General features: G+C 32.8%; 1 protein-coding gene across 1 annotated transcript in view; it reads left to right on the top strand.

The window, feature by feature from the left end:
* The first annotated feature begins 312 nt into the window (after positions 1–312).
* LOC143255983 (MOB kinase activator 2-like) overlaps positions 313–16,522 on the top strand; it is a 131,297-nt gene continuing 115,087 nt past the window's right edge. The window contains exon 1 of the mRNA XM_076512494.1: positions 313–518. Coding sequence (XP_076368609.1) covers positions 514–518 — 5 coding nt within the window. The 5' untranslated portion in view covers positions 313–513. The remainder of the gene's footprint in view (positions 519–16,522) is intronic.

The following is a 16,522-nucleotide window of genomic DNA, read 5'->3' as shown; positions in this document are numbered from 1 at the left end:
ACAGATAGCCCTCGAGTAGCTTTGTGCGAACTTCATAAACAAACAAACAAACAAACAAATCGTTACATGATTTTATCTCCGTTTATTTACTAACAGTGTGTGTTTTTCTTACAGCAAAGACACATCGGGCTATCTATTGAGCCCACCGAGGGGAAGCGAATGCCCTGATTCTAGCCGTATAAATCCGTAGACGTACCGCCGGACTAGCGGAGGACTTTTTGCTGGCAATGTTGAGCTATTGTTCTGTGATCAGCTGATGAATGAAAGTGCTGCCATCTTCCGGATAATTTTAACGCATTATCTGTGCGCATCTAGTTGCAGAAGGTTGTGCTATTATCAAACTGCGTGATGTGTTGTAGGTGAATTAATTCGGTTGAGAAGCTACGTCAGTGTGTACAAGTCACAATCAGCTGGAATTCAAATTAGGCTCTGATTTTCAAACATAGCGTGTTATAACAAAAAACCAAGCTGGATAAGCTACCGGAATACCTCCGTGATACTGTGGACTGGTTTATGGGGTAAGCGTAAATTGTTATTTATTGAACTTTGTCATATATTATCAGTATTTTAGTGAGTATTCTTGTATAGTGTTTTTATAAATTGGCTTTTGTACTGTACAAATTTTAGAAATTAGTGCTCTTGACACTTTAACAGTATTTCGTTAATACATTACTAGCATTTGCTATTTGTACCATTTGTATTGCTCGGACTATGTACTTTATTAATACTAATAGTAATTTGTACACTCGTTTAATCCCACAATTTAGAACTGATTTTTATTTCAATATTAATAATGACTGATTATTCTTTTAGAAAATGAGATAAACTGATCAAAGTAATAATATAAAAAATAATCTGTAATGGATAAATTATTAGTGCATAATTTAAATGCATTTGGCATCTGCAATCACATCGCGAACTTCGCCATTATACTTGGTATAAAAAATGGCTCAGAAAACTGAGAAGTTTAAAGACTGGTAAGGCTTCTGGACCCAAGGATTTTAACACGCTCTGCAAAGTCGTGTAATAAAATTCAAAATTTTGTTGAATTGTCAACAAGGTTTCATCAGGGGGAAAAATCTCACCTTACTAATCTTTTGACATTCGTTGTAAAGGTTACTGAGTGAGGGTAAAGGTGTAGATTTTTGTGCACCTGAATTTCCTGAATACATTTGACTAAGTATAATATGAAAGATGGACAAAAATAATTTATATAAGTGGGATACTTCAGGGCTTAGTCTGTACTTTTTCTTTTTTACATCAAATGTTCAGTGATGAAGATGAAGGAATGGTAAATAAATTTATTAAGTTTGCAGGTATTAAAATATTGGGTGTTGCTGGCTGTGGTAAGAATGCTCTCTCTTTGCAAATGAATTTTAATGACAGATGGCTTTTAATTATAATAAATGCAAGCTATGAATTAGATTATCACAATTTGAGTTATGAGCATGATTTAAGTGGGAATAATCTTAGTAGTGTTATGGAAGAATAGGAGTTTTGTGTTCTAATTCATCATGCTAGTAGTAGTAGGAAGATAAATGGGATTTTGGATCTTATCTACAGATATATTGAATGTAAGTTTAAATTGGTTGTGATTTCATTGTGTAGACTCGCTGTTTGAGCTTCATTTGGAGGATTATATTCAGCTTTGGGTTCATTGTCTTTGAAAGGACATTGAATTGTTGGAAAGGGCTCAGAGAATAATTGCTATTAGATAATAGTATAATAAATGGACTAAAAGGGTTGCCATATTAGAACAGGTTAAGATATCTGAAATTGTCTTTGAAAGGACATTGAATTGTTGGAAAGGGCTCAGAGAATAATTGCTATTAGATTATAGTATAATAAATGGACTATAAGAGTTGCCATATTAGAACAGGTTAAGATATCTGAAATTTTCTCTTGAAAAAATGAAGGAAAAGCAAAGGAATCTCTGACTAAGGAGTTTTGGATTGTTAATGGAATTGATAATGTTGATATACCATTATTTTATATGTAATGGTAAACATGGTAGGACTGGGGCAACCAAGTATAGACCTTGGAAGAGTAGAAGTAATCTTCAATTAAAATGGTTTAACTTTTCTAATAGAGTGGCTGACCTTTGGAATGAAATGGCTTCTAATGTGGAAGATGCAGTAAATTTGAAAGAGTTTAAAGGCATACTTTAACAGTGTTCAGTTTACTGAATAGAACAGCCTAGATTGTTCCTTGTTGCCTTCAAATTTTGTTTATATTTTGTATTATGGGCTCCACATTTTTATACATCTACACATGCAATAATTATAGAAGTATTAAACTTTTAAAAAGTTATTGTTTGGAAAACTGATTGAAGTACGAGTACCATTTATATTTTGGACTTTTACCTACTAGCTATTATCATTGATTCCTTCAAAGTTTTTCATAGATAATAGCCATCTATTTAAAAGTTTCTGATTAAAATAACCAGTTTTTATTTTTTGTAACAGATAAAATTTATTGGTTTCAATAATTACCCCTTTTTTAGTGATTACCACTTTACAAGTTATTATTGTTCTAAAAATATGACTGAAAAAAGAAACAATGCATCAGTTAGCAGAGTAACATTTTAAAGTTCTGAAAAAACTTCATGAAGTCTTAAATGTGATTTTTAAATATAATCCATATAAGCAATGTTAATAAGAATAAAATTATTTAGTTGTACAAAAAAAAATCACATTTTGAAACTGCTGTTATAACTTTGCTTACAAATGCTATAATCTGTGTATTAAGTTTTATCGTGCTTAGTCAGCATATTTTTTGCACTTGTAGTCTCATGCTTGGACAGCTTCAGCTTTTCAATCAATAATCTGTGTATCTGTATAGAAAAGATGTTTCATCAGTAACAGTAGTTTGATATAACCTTATTGTTATGTTGGAAGGAATCCTTCCTCCCCTCCCACCCTTCTTTTGATAGGAGATTGAATCCTATGAGGTACTGGTTTTAGTACCTTTTAAGTTTTAAAACCAGACCAACCTTATTTTATTGTTTAGCCTTTGTTTAATAAACTTTACACAGAACTGAAGGCTAAAGTTTTATTATTAAGGTACCTTATAAAAAGTATAATACTTTTTAGTATCAGTAAGATTCCTGAGACCTGTGGTGAGCACAGTACAGATGCCAATTGTGTAGCTTTGTGCTTAGCTACAACCAAACAATACCACTCTCTTAATGGATTCAAACAATTCAACTAATAGCTGCTTTCAGTGAGAACAAGGTTATCAAGAGGTTTACACAGTGGGGGACTCCATGAAGTATTTAGATAAACTACTTATATTGGGAAGCACAGAAACATTAGAATCTGTTTGCCAAATGTTAAAGTATTAATGGACATAAATGTAACATTTGAAGTATGGCAAGAGTTTTATCAGCTCATTGTTGGTCTTTCATTTATATAATAAGAAAAATATCTGCCTATATCTAGCCCTGACTTCCAAACTACCCATCAAGCCCTCTTCTGAACTCTCAATATTGTTGTATTTACCATCTCTGATGGCAATCTGTATCTATTCCACATGTTGAACACTATGTGCAAAAAAAAAATTTCTTAATTTTCAAATGAATTGTTCCCTCAACTCTATGGCTCCTAGTCCTTACCACTCTTACCATTAGAAATGAAAAAATATGTTTCAGTTTTGTCTATTCCTCTTATAATTTATAACATTTCAATTAGATATCCTCCAACCCCTATTTTTTTCTCTCCATCATAGTAACCATCTTAGTAGCTTTCCTTTAAATCCATTCTAACAACTCAGTGTCATGTTAAAGTAAAGAGTCTGTGACTGAATACAGTGAGATATAATAATAGATGTGTGTGAAGAAACTCTAGCTTCCTTTGATTTATATTCAATAATTTTATAGATATACCACAAAATCCTAATTACTTCCCTGTTGGCAACATCGTGTTACCAGGAAGACTGAAGACCCTTTTCTTCCATAGCACTATTGATTTGATCTTTGTGGGTACATTTGATGTCATCAAATGCCACCTGCTACTTATTTACCCAATTTGCTAACCCTAACCTTCTTGGTAAAACATTAGTGTCCTACTTGCAGGAAATCACATTCAAACTTTAATGTCAGGTGCAGTCTTGACTATTGTGTTGAGCATTCACTTATAAATATCATTAATGTATATATTAAAAAGTGTCCCAGCTCAGAGCCCCAAGGCACCCCACTTGCAGCTCAAATTCAGCTTGACTGAACTCCATTTATTACAATATTCTGCTTTCTCTTGTATAATGAACTCTCAGTCCATAATTCTGACATTAAATAAAGACAATTAGTCATTGTATGTGACTAATTATATCAAACTTAGTTAGTCATCTCCATTTTATCTAACAGTTTGGCTACTGCATGTGATGGACCTAATAACAACTGATCTTTTGGTTTCTGGGAAACATCTTGACAATTTAGTAGTTGGTTCCAAGAGATGTTTTCTTTTTGATATGCTTTTGAGATCAAATAATGCTGAAATTATAAATCAGAAGAGCTGTTTAATAAGTGAAAATAACTACTTCAGCTGCTTATGGTTAGATTTTGGGAGTGCTTCCTTGGGCTAGAAATGCAGGATTTAAAGCTTAAGTAAAAGACTGACAAAAATGTGCTAATATCAACAGGTGAGCTAGTTTAATCTTTGGGATAATTTTCAAGATAAAGATAAATTACACACTAAAGATGCATTCCACTTAAACAAGCTATGCATAGGATGTTTGGGGTAGATCTGAAGATATTTATTAAAGATAGTTTAGACTAAATATGCCTAGTGTAGAGGGAGTTTAGAAATAAACAAATTGATGAGATTTCCAGGTCAAAAAGGAGTTCAGGAAAAAGTTATTGATAGAAGAAGATAAACAGTTTTGAATATAAGTGTGCCAGATATAAACATCTATGAACATATGATCAAGAATAAATGAGTTCAGGACTCAAGTTGAAATGCAAGACTATGATAGAATAAGAATTATTGAAACTTGATTATCTTTATTAATAGAAATTACTTTAAAACTTCAGGTTGTAAGTTATGTAACAGTGGTTTGTTTTTTTTCTTTTTAGAGAGGGAGGGGCTTGGCTCTTTATATAAGGGACAAATTTCAGTCTATTAGAATTGAAAACAAAACAATATGGTCAAGAGGTTAAATCTATGCCAGTCCTTCCTCTTCTTTAAATCATTTGCAGTTTGGAAGGTTTTCTTTCCAGATAAGTTTTAAGTACTCTTAAAACTGTGCCATTTTAGAGGTAGTTATAAAAATACTGGGGGAGAGAACCAGACCATGTTTACAGATGTATTGCACCTTCAGCATCTTATCAGCCACAAAATATGATTATCCCTCCCTCCCCTTCCAGAAATAAAAAATCCTATAAGAAAATCATTACAGTCAACAGTTTTGTGGATAAGAAATAATTTGTAGTTTTTACAGATTACCTGATCAAACACAGAAGGGATCATTAAGAAACTGTATAATGAGGCTGGGTTGCTATAGGCAAGAGTACTGATGCAGTAGCTGTGGGAGAATTTAACTTTAGTTGTTCACTGGGTTTGTTTGCAGGCAGCTAGTGATAGAAGGATTTTTGAGGTGAGTCAATTTTTTTTTTATGGCAAGCTTTCAAGGGAACAGCAAAACCTATGTGCAGCATAAAGGACCATTTGTCCCTTTATGAATGTCATCTGAAAATTAAGAAATTTTATTTTTTGAACAGGGTGGTCAGCATATGGAATAGATTGTCATCAGACATGGTAGATGCAACAAGAGTGGGAGAGTTCAAGAGATGGCTTAGCAACTCTGAATGCTCCACAGTCAGGGCTGGATATCAGCAGATGGGTGTTTGGTGAAATGAATGGTACAGCAACACTAGTTTGATCCATATATTGCACCACTTTTGGGAGTTTTATGTTTTATTCCATTCTTCCTATGATTAGCTGTGTACTGTCTTTTGGTCAGTTGTAGTCCTTTTCATGGAGTTACCACTGTCAACAATGTGGCTTGTTTCTTATTTCAACTTAAATCTTATGTCCATTCTATGGCTATGGCCTTGAGTAATTCAGGCACTTCCTGTTGGCTTGCACAAGTTGCAGTCTTATGTTTGTTTTTAACTCTTATCCTAACAAGACATATTCTCTTCCCCAGTCTAGGTTGTATTCCTAAACATAACCTCTATAACATAAGAAGTAAAATAGAAGACATTCTGAATATTTTTGGCATTATGTAAGGATGTTCAGGAGATAGAGAGAGAAAAAAAACTAAAATAAGCACATCTAAGTATTAGATACTTGTCCATACACAGATTCATAAATATTTCAAGTTAATTTCAATTTTAAAATATATAAATATTAAGCAAATTAACTGTTCATTTGTTGTCATATAAAATATATAAAAACTGAAGTTGTATATTTGTGGTTATACAGGTGCATGCTGAATGATTTATGATCGATAAATTGTATGCCTATTAACCTTTTGCTTTATGATGTAAAATTAATGAATTTCCTAATTTGTCGTAATATACAACCCTAAATTATATAATGCTAATAAGTTGCCTGTTTGTGGTTTTATTCAAAATGATATAAATTTTTAAAAAACCTGCCTGTATTTGGTTTGCTAAGTGATTGTAATGCAATGTCTGTTATGTTACATTTTCTGATAATCTTAAACAAATAAATTACAATTTTTAATGTTTACAGAATTCAAAATGTTTTGAGGTATATAATCTTTTTGTGATTATATACACTTAATAACTGTTCTAAGGTAAATTACCTGCCTGAGAAACTTAATTTATCAGTTAGAAAAATATTTAAAGTTAATATAAAAAAAAAACTGTGTCAAATGTTCAAGTTAATTCATTTATAACACTAAAATAACTTGTAAAGGCAGATTGATAGATATACAGAAATAACTTCTGAATTATTTTAAATAGAATGTACTAGTACACATTCAAGTGTATTAAGTTTATGCAAGCACTTCCTGGTTGCTAGAAGAGTATTGTCTCAAGCATGTACATCTAATACTGTCAATTTGTTAATTTTTCTAACTGAATAAAATCATTTTAGTGATTTTTCTGTTTTGCATTTTCATCACTTATTTACTGAAATATCAAATTTCAAAAATTAGCTATGCAAACTTGCAATAATTTAATATCTGTAAGTGAAATTAATTCAGTAGAATTATTTTAAGATCTCAATGTGAAGCTTGCATTACTCTATGTAAAACTAATTAAAACTTTTAAATTATTCTTTTCTGCACTGTAAACCTGTAGGAATTACAGGTGATGAACTATTTTATTGAAAACAAGTTGATCTTTTCAGTTTCTAAGAAAAGATTGACTTTCTGTATTCAATAGACAGTTTATTTCTTGGTAACTCTTATCTTTTCTTGCTTTAAAACTCCATGCATGATTTTAAATGTTTGATCTATTTTTTTCTGTTTGCAAAATATTTGTTTCAATAGAATGATTGGATTGTTCATAGAATAGTCCAAAATTTCTTAACTCATTTCACTACATTGATGTGTCTACACACCCAGACACTAAACATAATACTTTCAATATTTCTGTGTAGTATTTAACATGAAAAAATTAAGGAAACTGACTGACTTTTATTTGTAATGTGGATGGACATTCATTTTTGACATATAAAGACATTTTAAAACAAAAATATTTTAACATTTTTAAATTTTTATGACCAAATTTGTTTTTTAAATGACTTGTGATATTATACAGTGTAAATATTTTAGGTTGTCATGGTATAATATTGGTAAATAGAAAAAAAATAAATAAAATGAAATTGGTTATTCTGAACCTCATATGTCCTCTTTGGAAGAGATTTCATGAAGACACATTTTAAAACTTCCATTGTTTAGAGCATATGATAAGAAGACTATTAATAGTGCATTATATTAACACCAAATACTGTTAGTGATTTTTACAAATAACAAGAAAAAGTTTACATACCTGTTGGAATTTTGGGTAATTTCAAATTAACCTATTAATAAAATATATTCAAACAAAAATGTTTATGATCACTAATGTTGTTGAGAAAACATGTAAATAAAATATGAATTGTTATTGATTGATTTGATAAACATTTAGTTTTATGATTCCTTAAGCTATTTCAGCAATTCTTCATACTGAAAAGTATAGATGAATAAAGTACCAATTGTTTAATGAAATATTCATTTAGGAATTAATGTGATCCAACAGGGTCAACATGAGAAAATGTTATTCTAAGTTCTATATGGAACTCTTTAGTAGTTAGCAGTTTGTATGCTGTACATTGAAAAAAATTGTTTTCAGTTAATTAAAAATATAATCTAGAATACTATCTGCTGTTCCTCAAATTCCAGTTAGAACTTATTTACCCGGTTATTTTTAACCCAATATTGTGTAATATTCTTAAGTTATAAAAACATCTTGTAAACATTAAAATTGTATTTTATGAAATTTATCTGTTTATTAATTTAGTAAAACCTTTTGTTATTCTCTTTTTATATTCTTTTATGTCATTACCCACAGCCTTAGTTTTTATTTAACATTGTGTGTTTGTTGGAAAGCTGCAAAAACTGATGTTATTTTATTATTGTACAATATTTCTGGTGTTTTTTAATAAAACATTTCTTGACTGGTTGGTTGAGAAAATTATTACTTTCTGAAATAAGTTGATTTCAATATATCAAGGACATTCAATTTATGCATTTATTTTTGTATTATTCTAACAATTTTTTGGTATCTTATGTGTGGTTGATCTAGTACTTTAAGAATTTGGAAGATAATTTTCATGTTTCAGTATTTCAATTGTTGTAATTACTGACATAGATATTTTAAATTTTATTATCAAAATTGGAATATCATGTAGAAATATATTTTTTAAATGTTAACATTGCTTTTGGAAATTTCTTTAAAAATAACAAAATCAAAGAAAAATAAATTATAAAGAGGAACTTTAAGTAGTGGGGAAATATTTTTCATTTTTGTAGTTCCATAGAAAACCAGAAGAATTTTAACACATGAAATGGGTTAGAGGACTATTCATAATCTGGTTTTGTTGGTTGAAGTAGCTTAGTAGAAGACTGGTCTTGTGCAGATTCAGAGGGTTCTGATGTCCTTGTTGAGTCGTGTCCAGACTAGATTCATTTTGAAACACTGTTAACCTGAAGATACATCTTCCTTTTATTACACCAAACAAAATGTCCATGGCTCATTTTGAAGCATAATAACTTCTTCATATTAAACTATTTTATTGTAACTTAGGAAAAAAATTTGCCATATTCTGAATTACTTAACCATGTAGAATTACACAAAATATTAAGTAATTAAAAAGCAAATACATAAAACGATAGATAGCTACCATTTTACAAAACTTCCAAGAAGCATGACAACCAATAAATAAAACTTGCAAGAAGCTGAAGATTCCTTATGTTTAAACCCGTCATGGCCAAGTGGTTAAGGCACTTCTCTCGTAATCCGAAACCGAGAGTGCTTAGTTCGAACCCTCGTCACCCCAGACATGCTCGCTCTTTCAGCCGTAGATACATTATAATGTGAGGGTTAATCCCACTATTCGTTGGTAAATGTGTAGCCCAAGAGTTGGCGGTGAGTGGTGATGACTAGCTGCCTTCCCTCTTGTCTTTCACTGCTAAATTAGGGACGGCTAGCGCAGATAGTCCTCGTAGAACTTTGCGCGAAATTCAAAAACAATCCTTGTATTTAACTTGCAAGAAAACAACGTAAGACTCACCATATAAAGCTTGCAAGAAGCGTGAGATACCTGATATTTAGCTTGCGTGAAACGTGAGACCCTTCAGACATTGTATTAGTGTAAAAGTCAACACGAACAAGTAATGTGGTGCGAGTCAACAAACATTTCGTGTGCGTCTGTGTTTTCACCCATTTTGTAAAATTATTGCGTTTGTATTAAATGTTTCAAAGGTATGGTACGGGCCGGCATTTTTTTTTACTTCATTACGTAAGAAAAAGCAACAAAAAACGTAATGTACGTGATTTTATTTTTTAAATAAGGGTCCATTGAAAAATAATATAGAAATAATGTTCTACGTTCGGAAAAAATACCGGAAGTATAATTTATTTGTAGCAACCACAAATTTACTATGAATACGTTAGATCGATCTTTTAATAAATTGTCCGATCCAGCCATTTAATCTTCTGGTATGTTGTGTATGAAACATTTAATTTTCTTAACGCAGATATAGCTCTGTGCCATAAAGTCGATATAAATGTTAAAACATTAAATAAGTTTAAATATTGCAAACACTTCACATGATCATTGCTCGAAGAAAGAGTGTAATTACTTCTTTATAGATTATTTATCCATAAAATAATTAATGAAATAGGATTACAACTGCTTTTACTTTAATATTTGTTAACCTTTTTGTCGTTTTACTAGAATTAACGCTATTGGCGTCTTTCCATTTATTAACGAGCCTAACATCGCGTGATGGTTAACGCACTCGACACGTAATCTGCAGGTCACGGGCTCGACTCCCATCACGAATCATTCTCGCCCTTTCAGCTTGGGGGGATAAGGTGGCAATCAATCAAAGTTTTCTTTGGTGAAAGAGTTGCCCAGGAGTGGGTGGGGTCTATCACTTCTGAGTTATGGCTAGCACAGAAAGCCCTCAAGTAGCTTTGCGCGAACTTCAAAACAAACAAACCGTTTGATTTGCTTACTCTCTCTATTCTCTCACCAAACATGTTCGCCCTTTTAGCTGTGGGGTCGTTATAATGTTATGGTCAATCCCACTATTCGTTGGTAAAAGAGTAGCCCAAAAGTTGGCGGTGGGTCGTGATGACTAGCTGCCTTTCCTCTAGTCTTACACTGCTAAATTAGAGACGGCTAGCACAGATAGCCCTCGTGTAGCTTTGTGCGAAATTCAAAAAACAAACAAACAAACTCTACATTCTCCTTACCTGATCATAAGATTATAGTTTCCATCCAGAGTAGAAAAGAAACGTGAACATTCGTATAAAATTAAACATACAATCACAGTTGTTAGAACATGTGTCGTAAGAACGAGTCTACTTAAATATTTCAAAGTTTCTCTTTTGAAGAGGAGTGTATGAAAATATCATTAGCTTCATCCAGTAGTAAAAGAACAAAAGAAATAGGCAAACAGTTACTAAATATTCCACATATTGTAAACTAGTCGCTTTATTTTGATATTTGCAAAAGAGAAAAACAAAACTTTTTGCACGAGCACGGAAATGAGCAAAGTACACTTTTGTGGCTTTTGAGCAGAAAGATATTCCATATTCTCTAAAACGTGTTTGGATCACTTCTTGAATTGTCACGAAAGGCTTGTGGTAGTCTTTAAGTCAAAACATTAAGTTCTTTGATTTTTTAAAAAACTGAAAAGCACTGACGCAGTAAATACTATCGTATAGATATATTTATGTTATAACAATTTCTGTTGGAAACTCGCCAAACCAGAAATATTAAAGTTATTTATTAGCGTGTCTGATGAACATAGGGAAACACATTGAGTTGATAAATTTCTTGGCTCAAGCGTGAGCTAAGCAGCAAAGTGGTGTATGGCTTCAAAACTTATGCAAGACTAAAATAATGATAAATGTCGTTCAGAAAGTAAAACTTTCAATTATAAACGAGCTAGTACACAGTTATTTAGTTTATAATGTTAGAACTGAATTTCTGGATTTGTCATCTAAACACTTATTTACAAATTTTATGACCAGTTTCAGTTTTGTCTTGTTTTATGTTCATAAGTAAAGTTTCAATTGTTCAAAAGGAGGTAAAAAGTTCGAATTTTTAAGGTTCGTTTGTCTGTGACCACCGAGTTATCCTAGTGTTAGGAGTTGATAACCCTAGTGCTTGAACATTTAACAATTTGTAAGAGAATTACTAACCTCAGTTACCCATCTGAAGAGCAGGTGGTCATTTGAAGACAACGCATTTTCAGTTTCCCTTAAGTATTCCAAGCATAACATTTTCGACTAGACGAAAAATTTAATATGTTATATACGAGTACGTGTACAATGAAGTTAAATAAAACATTTCCTTCTTGCGTACTGGAAAGTTTCACCATATGTACTATCACCATTCTGTTTCAGTTAAATAAATAATAGTTAGAGAAGTAAAATCGCGTAATTTTGGTTCAAGGTGCATGTGTGTTTGTAATCACCGATCAACAAACACTATAGTTGGCAAAATTCACTTTTTTTTAAACTTATCCGGCTTATAAATGTAGAGAGATTTGAGTTCAGAGTTTGGGTGTTTACTAGGTTTGACACACGTAATCCATCGGTTCACCTGGAAGCTGACTGATCATAGTATTCTTTTGTTTTTTATTGGAACTTCCATTTGAAATCATTTTCTGTGTGTTTGAAATCTGAAGATTTTCGGTCCGACATGGTTAAGGTATTCGACTCCTCTTCTTTGGGTCACGGGTTCGAATCCACGTCGCACCAAACATGCTCGCTCTTTCAGCCGTGTGGACGTTTTGTGACGGTAAATTCAACTATTCGTTGGTAAAAGAGTAGCCCGAGATTTAGCGGTTGGTAGTGATGAGTAGCTGCCTTCCTTCCAATCTTTCACTGCCAAATTAAGGACGGTTAGCGCAGATAGCCCTCGTGTAGCTTTGCGCGAAATTCAAAACAAACAGACAATACACAAATTTATTTAAACGTTCATCACCACATATGATGCTTGATAAGTGATTGAAATACACGTGTAAGTAATTGGCGTAATATATAATTAGTTGTTATAACAGTATCGATATTATTAGTTATAATATTAATTGTTACTGTTTAGCAGTAACCTAACTTTTAAAGTTTACCTTTACTTGTAGTGTCATCTATCGTCGATATTAGACAACTTTTGGTTTTAAGAGGTTTACTTTTTCAATGATGTTATATTACTTTTCAGACGAAGATTTTAAAGTAATTCGTTAGTGGTTACCATTTTAGCATATTACCTTGTAATTAAGCATATGTTATTTCAATTTACAATTGTCTTAGTGTATGTATAAACAACTAGTTTTAACAGATATATTGCGAGTTGGATGAATAAACATAGAACTTTGATCCGAACGTTACTTGAAATTTGTTCGTGATTATAGTGAAGAAATTCAACCGGATTTATTGTTTTTCAACACAGGGAGTAGAATACGTTCATCTTCTGGTGGGTGAGTTATAAGTTTGCGGATTTATAAGGCTGAATTTCTTAATTTCGAGTTTTTCTGTAGAAAAAGGGCATATAGTCTAGTATGTGGTTTTTAACAAAGCATGTACATGGATAAACCGTTACAGCTGACAGAATTTGGGATAAGAAGTCCAAAGTTTTTTCATGGCCTATTAGATGTTTAAAGTCACAATATCCACCAATTGTTTTTACCTTGGTAAAAAGTTTTCTTTAGACATAGTAAATTTCTTACAGCAAATTTTGAATGTTCCAGACTTTAAACCTTCTTTAACAAATAAATCGATATTTACATAATTCAGTCAATAACAATTACTGATCATACTTGAAACGTAACCACCAAGAATATTTAATGCATATTTATAACATAGAATAAAATATACTGAGATAACGTAACCATTAATTACCGTTCCTCTTGCAATAACTGGGATGTTTGACCAAACCATGTGCTATTTTTGCGGGAAAGGTACTCTAAGTTGTTTATATTTGTTGAAAATTTCCAGAACTTGTCAAATTGAACAGAAATTGATGTGTTAAGATACATACATACTAACTCCAAACTACGTGTGGTAGATGCTCTGGGAGCTTTTCTGATTCCTTAGTATACAGTTTTAGGAAGACAACATGCAGTTCTTGCACAGCTTGTCTGTGGATCCTGAAATACTGTGTCCATTACTTGTCCAAAATTATGCATTGACATCATCTTCATTCCAGTTGAAACCAATAAAAACTCTTGTTGTTGTTTTTTTTCAATTCAGGCACTGGCTCACCTTTAGAATTTTTGATTGTAAGATTCTACTCAAACTCAGTCAGGACATTGTGTTCAGCTAGATTACTCCAGCCTGTTTGGTGTACACAGACAACAGTTTTTGGCTTATCAACAAGTTAGCATAATTAGTGGAAAATCCAACATTGTTCATAGACGTAATTAACTCTCACCTGTTTCTCTTGTGAATACTATGAGCAGTCATTCTGTGTGACGGTGTTTGTTTTATAACTCATTGCGCATTTCGTAGAACATAGTGTAGGAAAGAGAAAAGCTGTTAGCCTGACATTTCACAGAACAAGTTGCATCATTGGCATCATCAATCGTATCATTTGTGTCATCAGTTTTAAACTGCAATGGTAACATTTCAATTTACAACATACAAGACATGCTGGTACTGAACAAAGAAACAGAAAATTCAAAAGCATATCAAACGTTTCTTTGTTTTCTTGGATTGACAGTTATGTTTCATCACAAATTTACCTTGCAGCTGGAAGTCAATTTTTTGCATCTTTTACTCTCTGTATAGCTTTTGCTGAGTTGACAGAAACATGGCATTTCTGCAGCACGTTCTTCGGCATGCAGGTCAGCGGAAACAACCAGCAATGATTTAATTTTCTTTAAGGATTGGCAAAATCAAATTCGATCTTAGTACATTTTCACTAGAAAAAATTGGACCTCACTGTTATAGAATTTTAACCCTGTCAACAAATCTAGAAACTAGTTCTGTAATATTGGCAAATGTGAAATAAGCACCTGATTCTAAAAGAGAGTCCGAGTCATCTTTTACTTGTTGGAACAATTCTAACTTCCTCAAGGGTAGTTTAACGAGGTTTCTTGGGCCTCAAGGACTCTCGTTCATCCTGAACAACCTAACTTTTCATGCATTTTATGTTGACAAATAGATAGGTTCCAAAACGTCTCTGATCACTGTCAAGGTTTGTAATACATTAAAAACACATCATGTTTGAGAACAGAAAAAATAGTTGCGGCTAATAAGACATTCTCCCACCGTTCCTTTCAAATCCTAAGTCTTTTTTTCTCTTTCGGTTGGCCAAGTGTGTTAAGACGTTCGACTCATAATCCGAGGGTCGCGGATTCGAATCACCGTCGCACCAAACATGCTCGCCCTCTAAGCCGTAGGGGCATTATAACGTGACGATCAATCCCACTATTCGTTGGTAAAAGAGTAATCCAAAAGTTGTTCCAAAAGTTGTTCGAAAAGTTGTTGGTGGGTGGTGATGACTAGCTGTCTTCCCTCTAGTCTGACACTGCTAAATTAGGGACGACTAGAGCAGATAGTCCTAGTGTAGCTTTGCGCGAAATTAAAAAACCCACAAAACCAATCTTCTTCGGTTGTATGGACACAAGCACGACGCATGGTGTTAGGGGATTGTTCTGAGCTACTTGGAAAGCGTACAGTTAGTGACGACCTTGGGTTTCATTGTCTGATTTTTCCATCGTCTGTTATTTTATTAATATTGTAAATAATATCCAAAAGGTTTTTCAGTGTCAACGTTTTTAGCAATTGTTATCCATGTGGTAATACCCTTTGTGTCACTCATAAGACCCAGAATTCGACCTGCTCTGGCCACTGTCAAAGCATGTTAACTTCATAGTATTCTATTTCTGATAAAAAATACGTTTATCTGTGTTGAAAAAGTTGGAAGCTTTCTCTTTCATTAAATCTCCCTTACGACGGATACGTTTGTTGCTGGTGTCCATTTATAATTACCCGCTGCTAAAGGAAATAAATTTCGAACGTTACAAAGGAAATATACTGTCGTCAGTGTGACATTAATAAGTTAATTAAGACAATTTCAGTCCAGTTGCGCAATGATAATTTTGATGGTTACTAAGCAAGAACTAGGCTTCATTGTTTTCACCCAGTCATAACGTTAGACGATTCTTCATCCCGAGATATCTAATACGCAATCTGTAATATCCTAAATCTTGAATATAGTAGTAAGTTCCTACAAAACATATAACGTTTTTGAGTGATTCCTTGACCTCAAAAATGCGTTTCATACGTCTTGTAGTTCCAAAAATATTTAAAACCAAGTTAGAAATGCCCGCTAATTTGAAAAATGGCAGCTACAAAAAACAAACAAACAAAAAAGTCCTGTTTATGCGAAAAGTATATATAAGATAGTTTTGTGGTGATTTGGTCCGGTGGCACAAATCAGGCGGATTAATTTTGTTTGAGATATCTCTGTATGATGACTTATTACGTCACTGTGGTTTATTATATGTTGTTATAATGATCAGATAGATAACTTATAGATGATGTGAGCTACTGACATTTTCAAATGTGTTGACCTGTATTTCGTGTATAATATTTCTGGTAAGTTCCACTCCTTAACTGACCTGAGGTTAAAAAACAACAACATGGTGCCGTCTTGTTAAGGTTCGAATCCCCTTCTTGCCAAAAATGCTCGCTCTTTTAGTCGTGGATACGTTATAATGTGACGGTCAATCCCACTATTCGTTGGTAAAAGAGTAGCCCAAGAGTTGACGGTGGGTGATGGTGACTAGCTGCCTTTCTTCTAGTCTTGCACTGCTATATTATGGACGGCTGGCG

This window comes from Tachypleus tridentatus, chromosome 7 (genome assembly GCF_004210375.1).
Source record: "Tachypleus tridentatus isolate NWPU-2018 chromosome 7, ASM421037v1, whole genome shotgun sequence".
In the NCBI taxonomy this organism is placed as follows: domain Eukaryota; kingdom Metazoa; phylum Arthropoda; class Merostomata; order Xiphosura; family Limulidae; genus Tachypleus; species Tachypleus tridentatus.
This window is presented reverse-complemented; position numbering and strand designations above follow the sequence as displayed.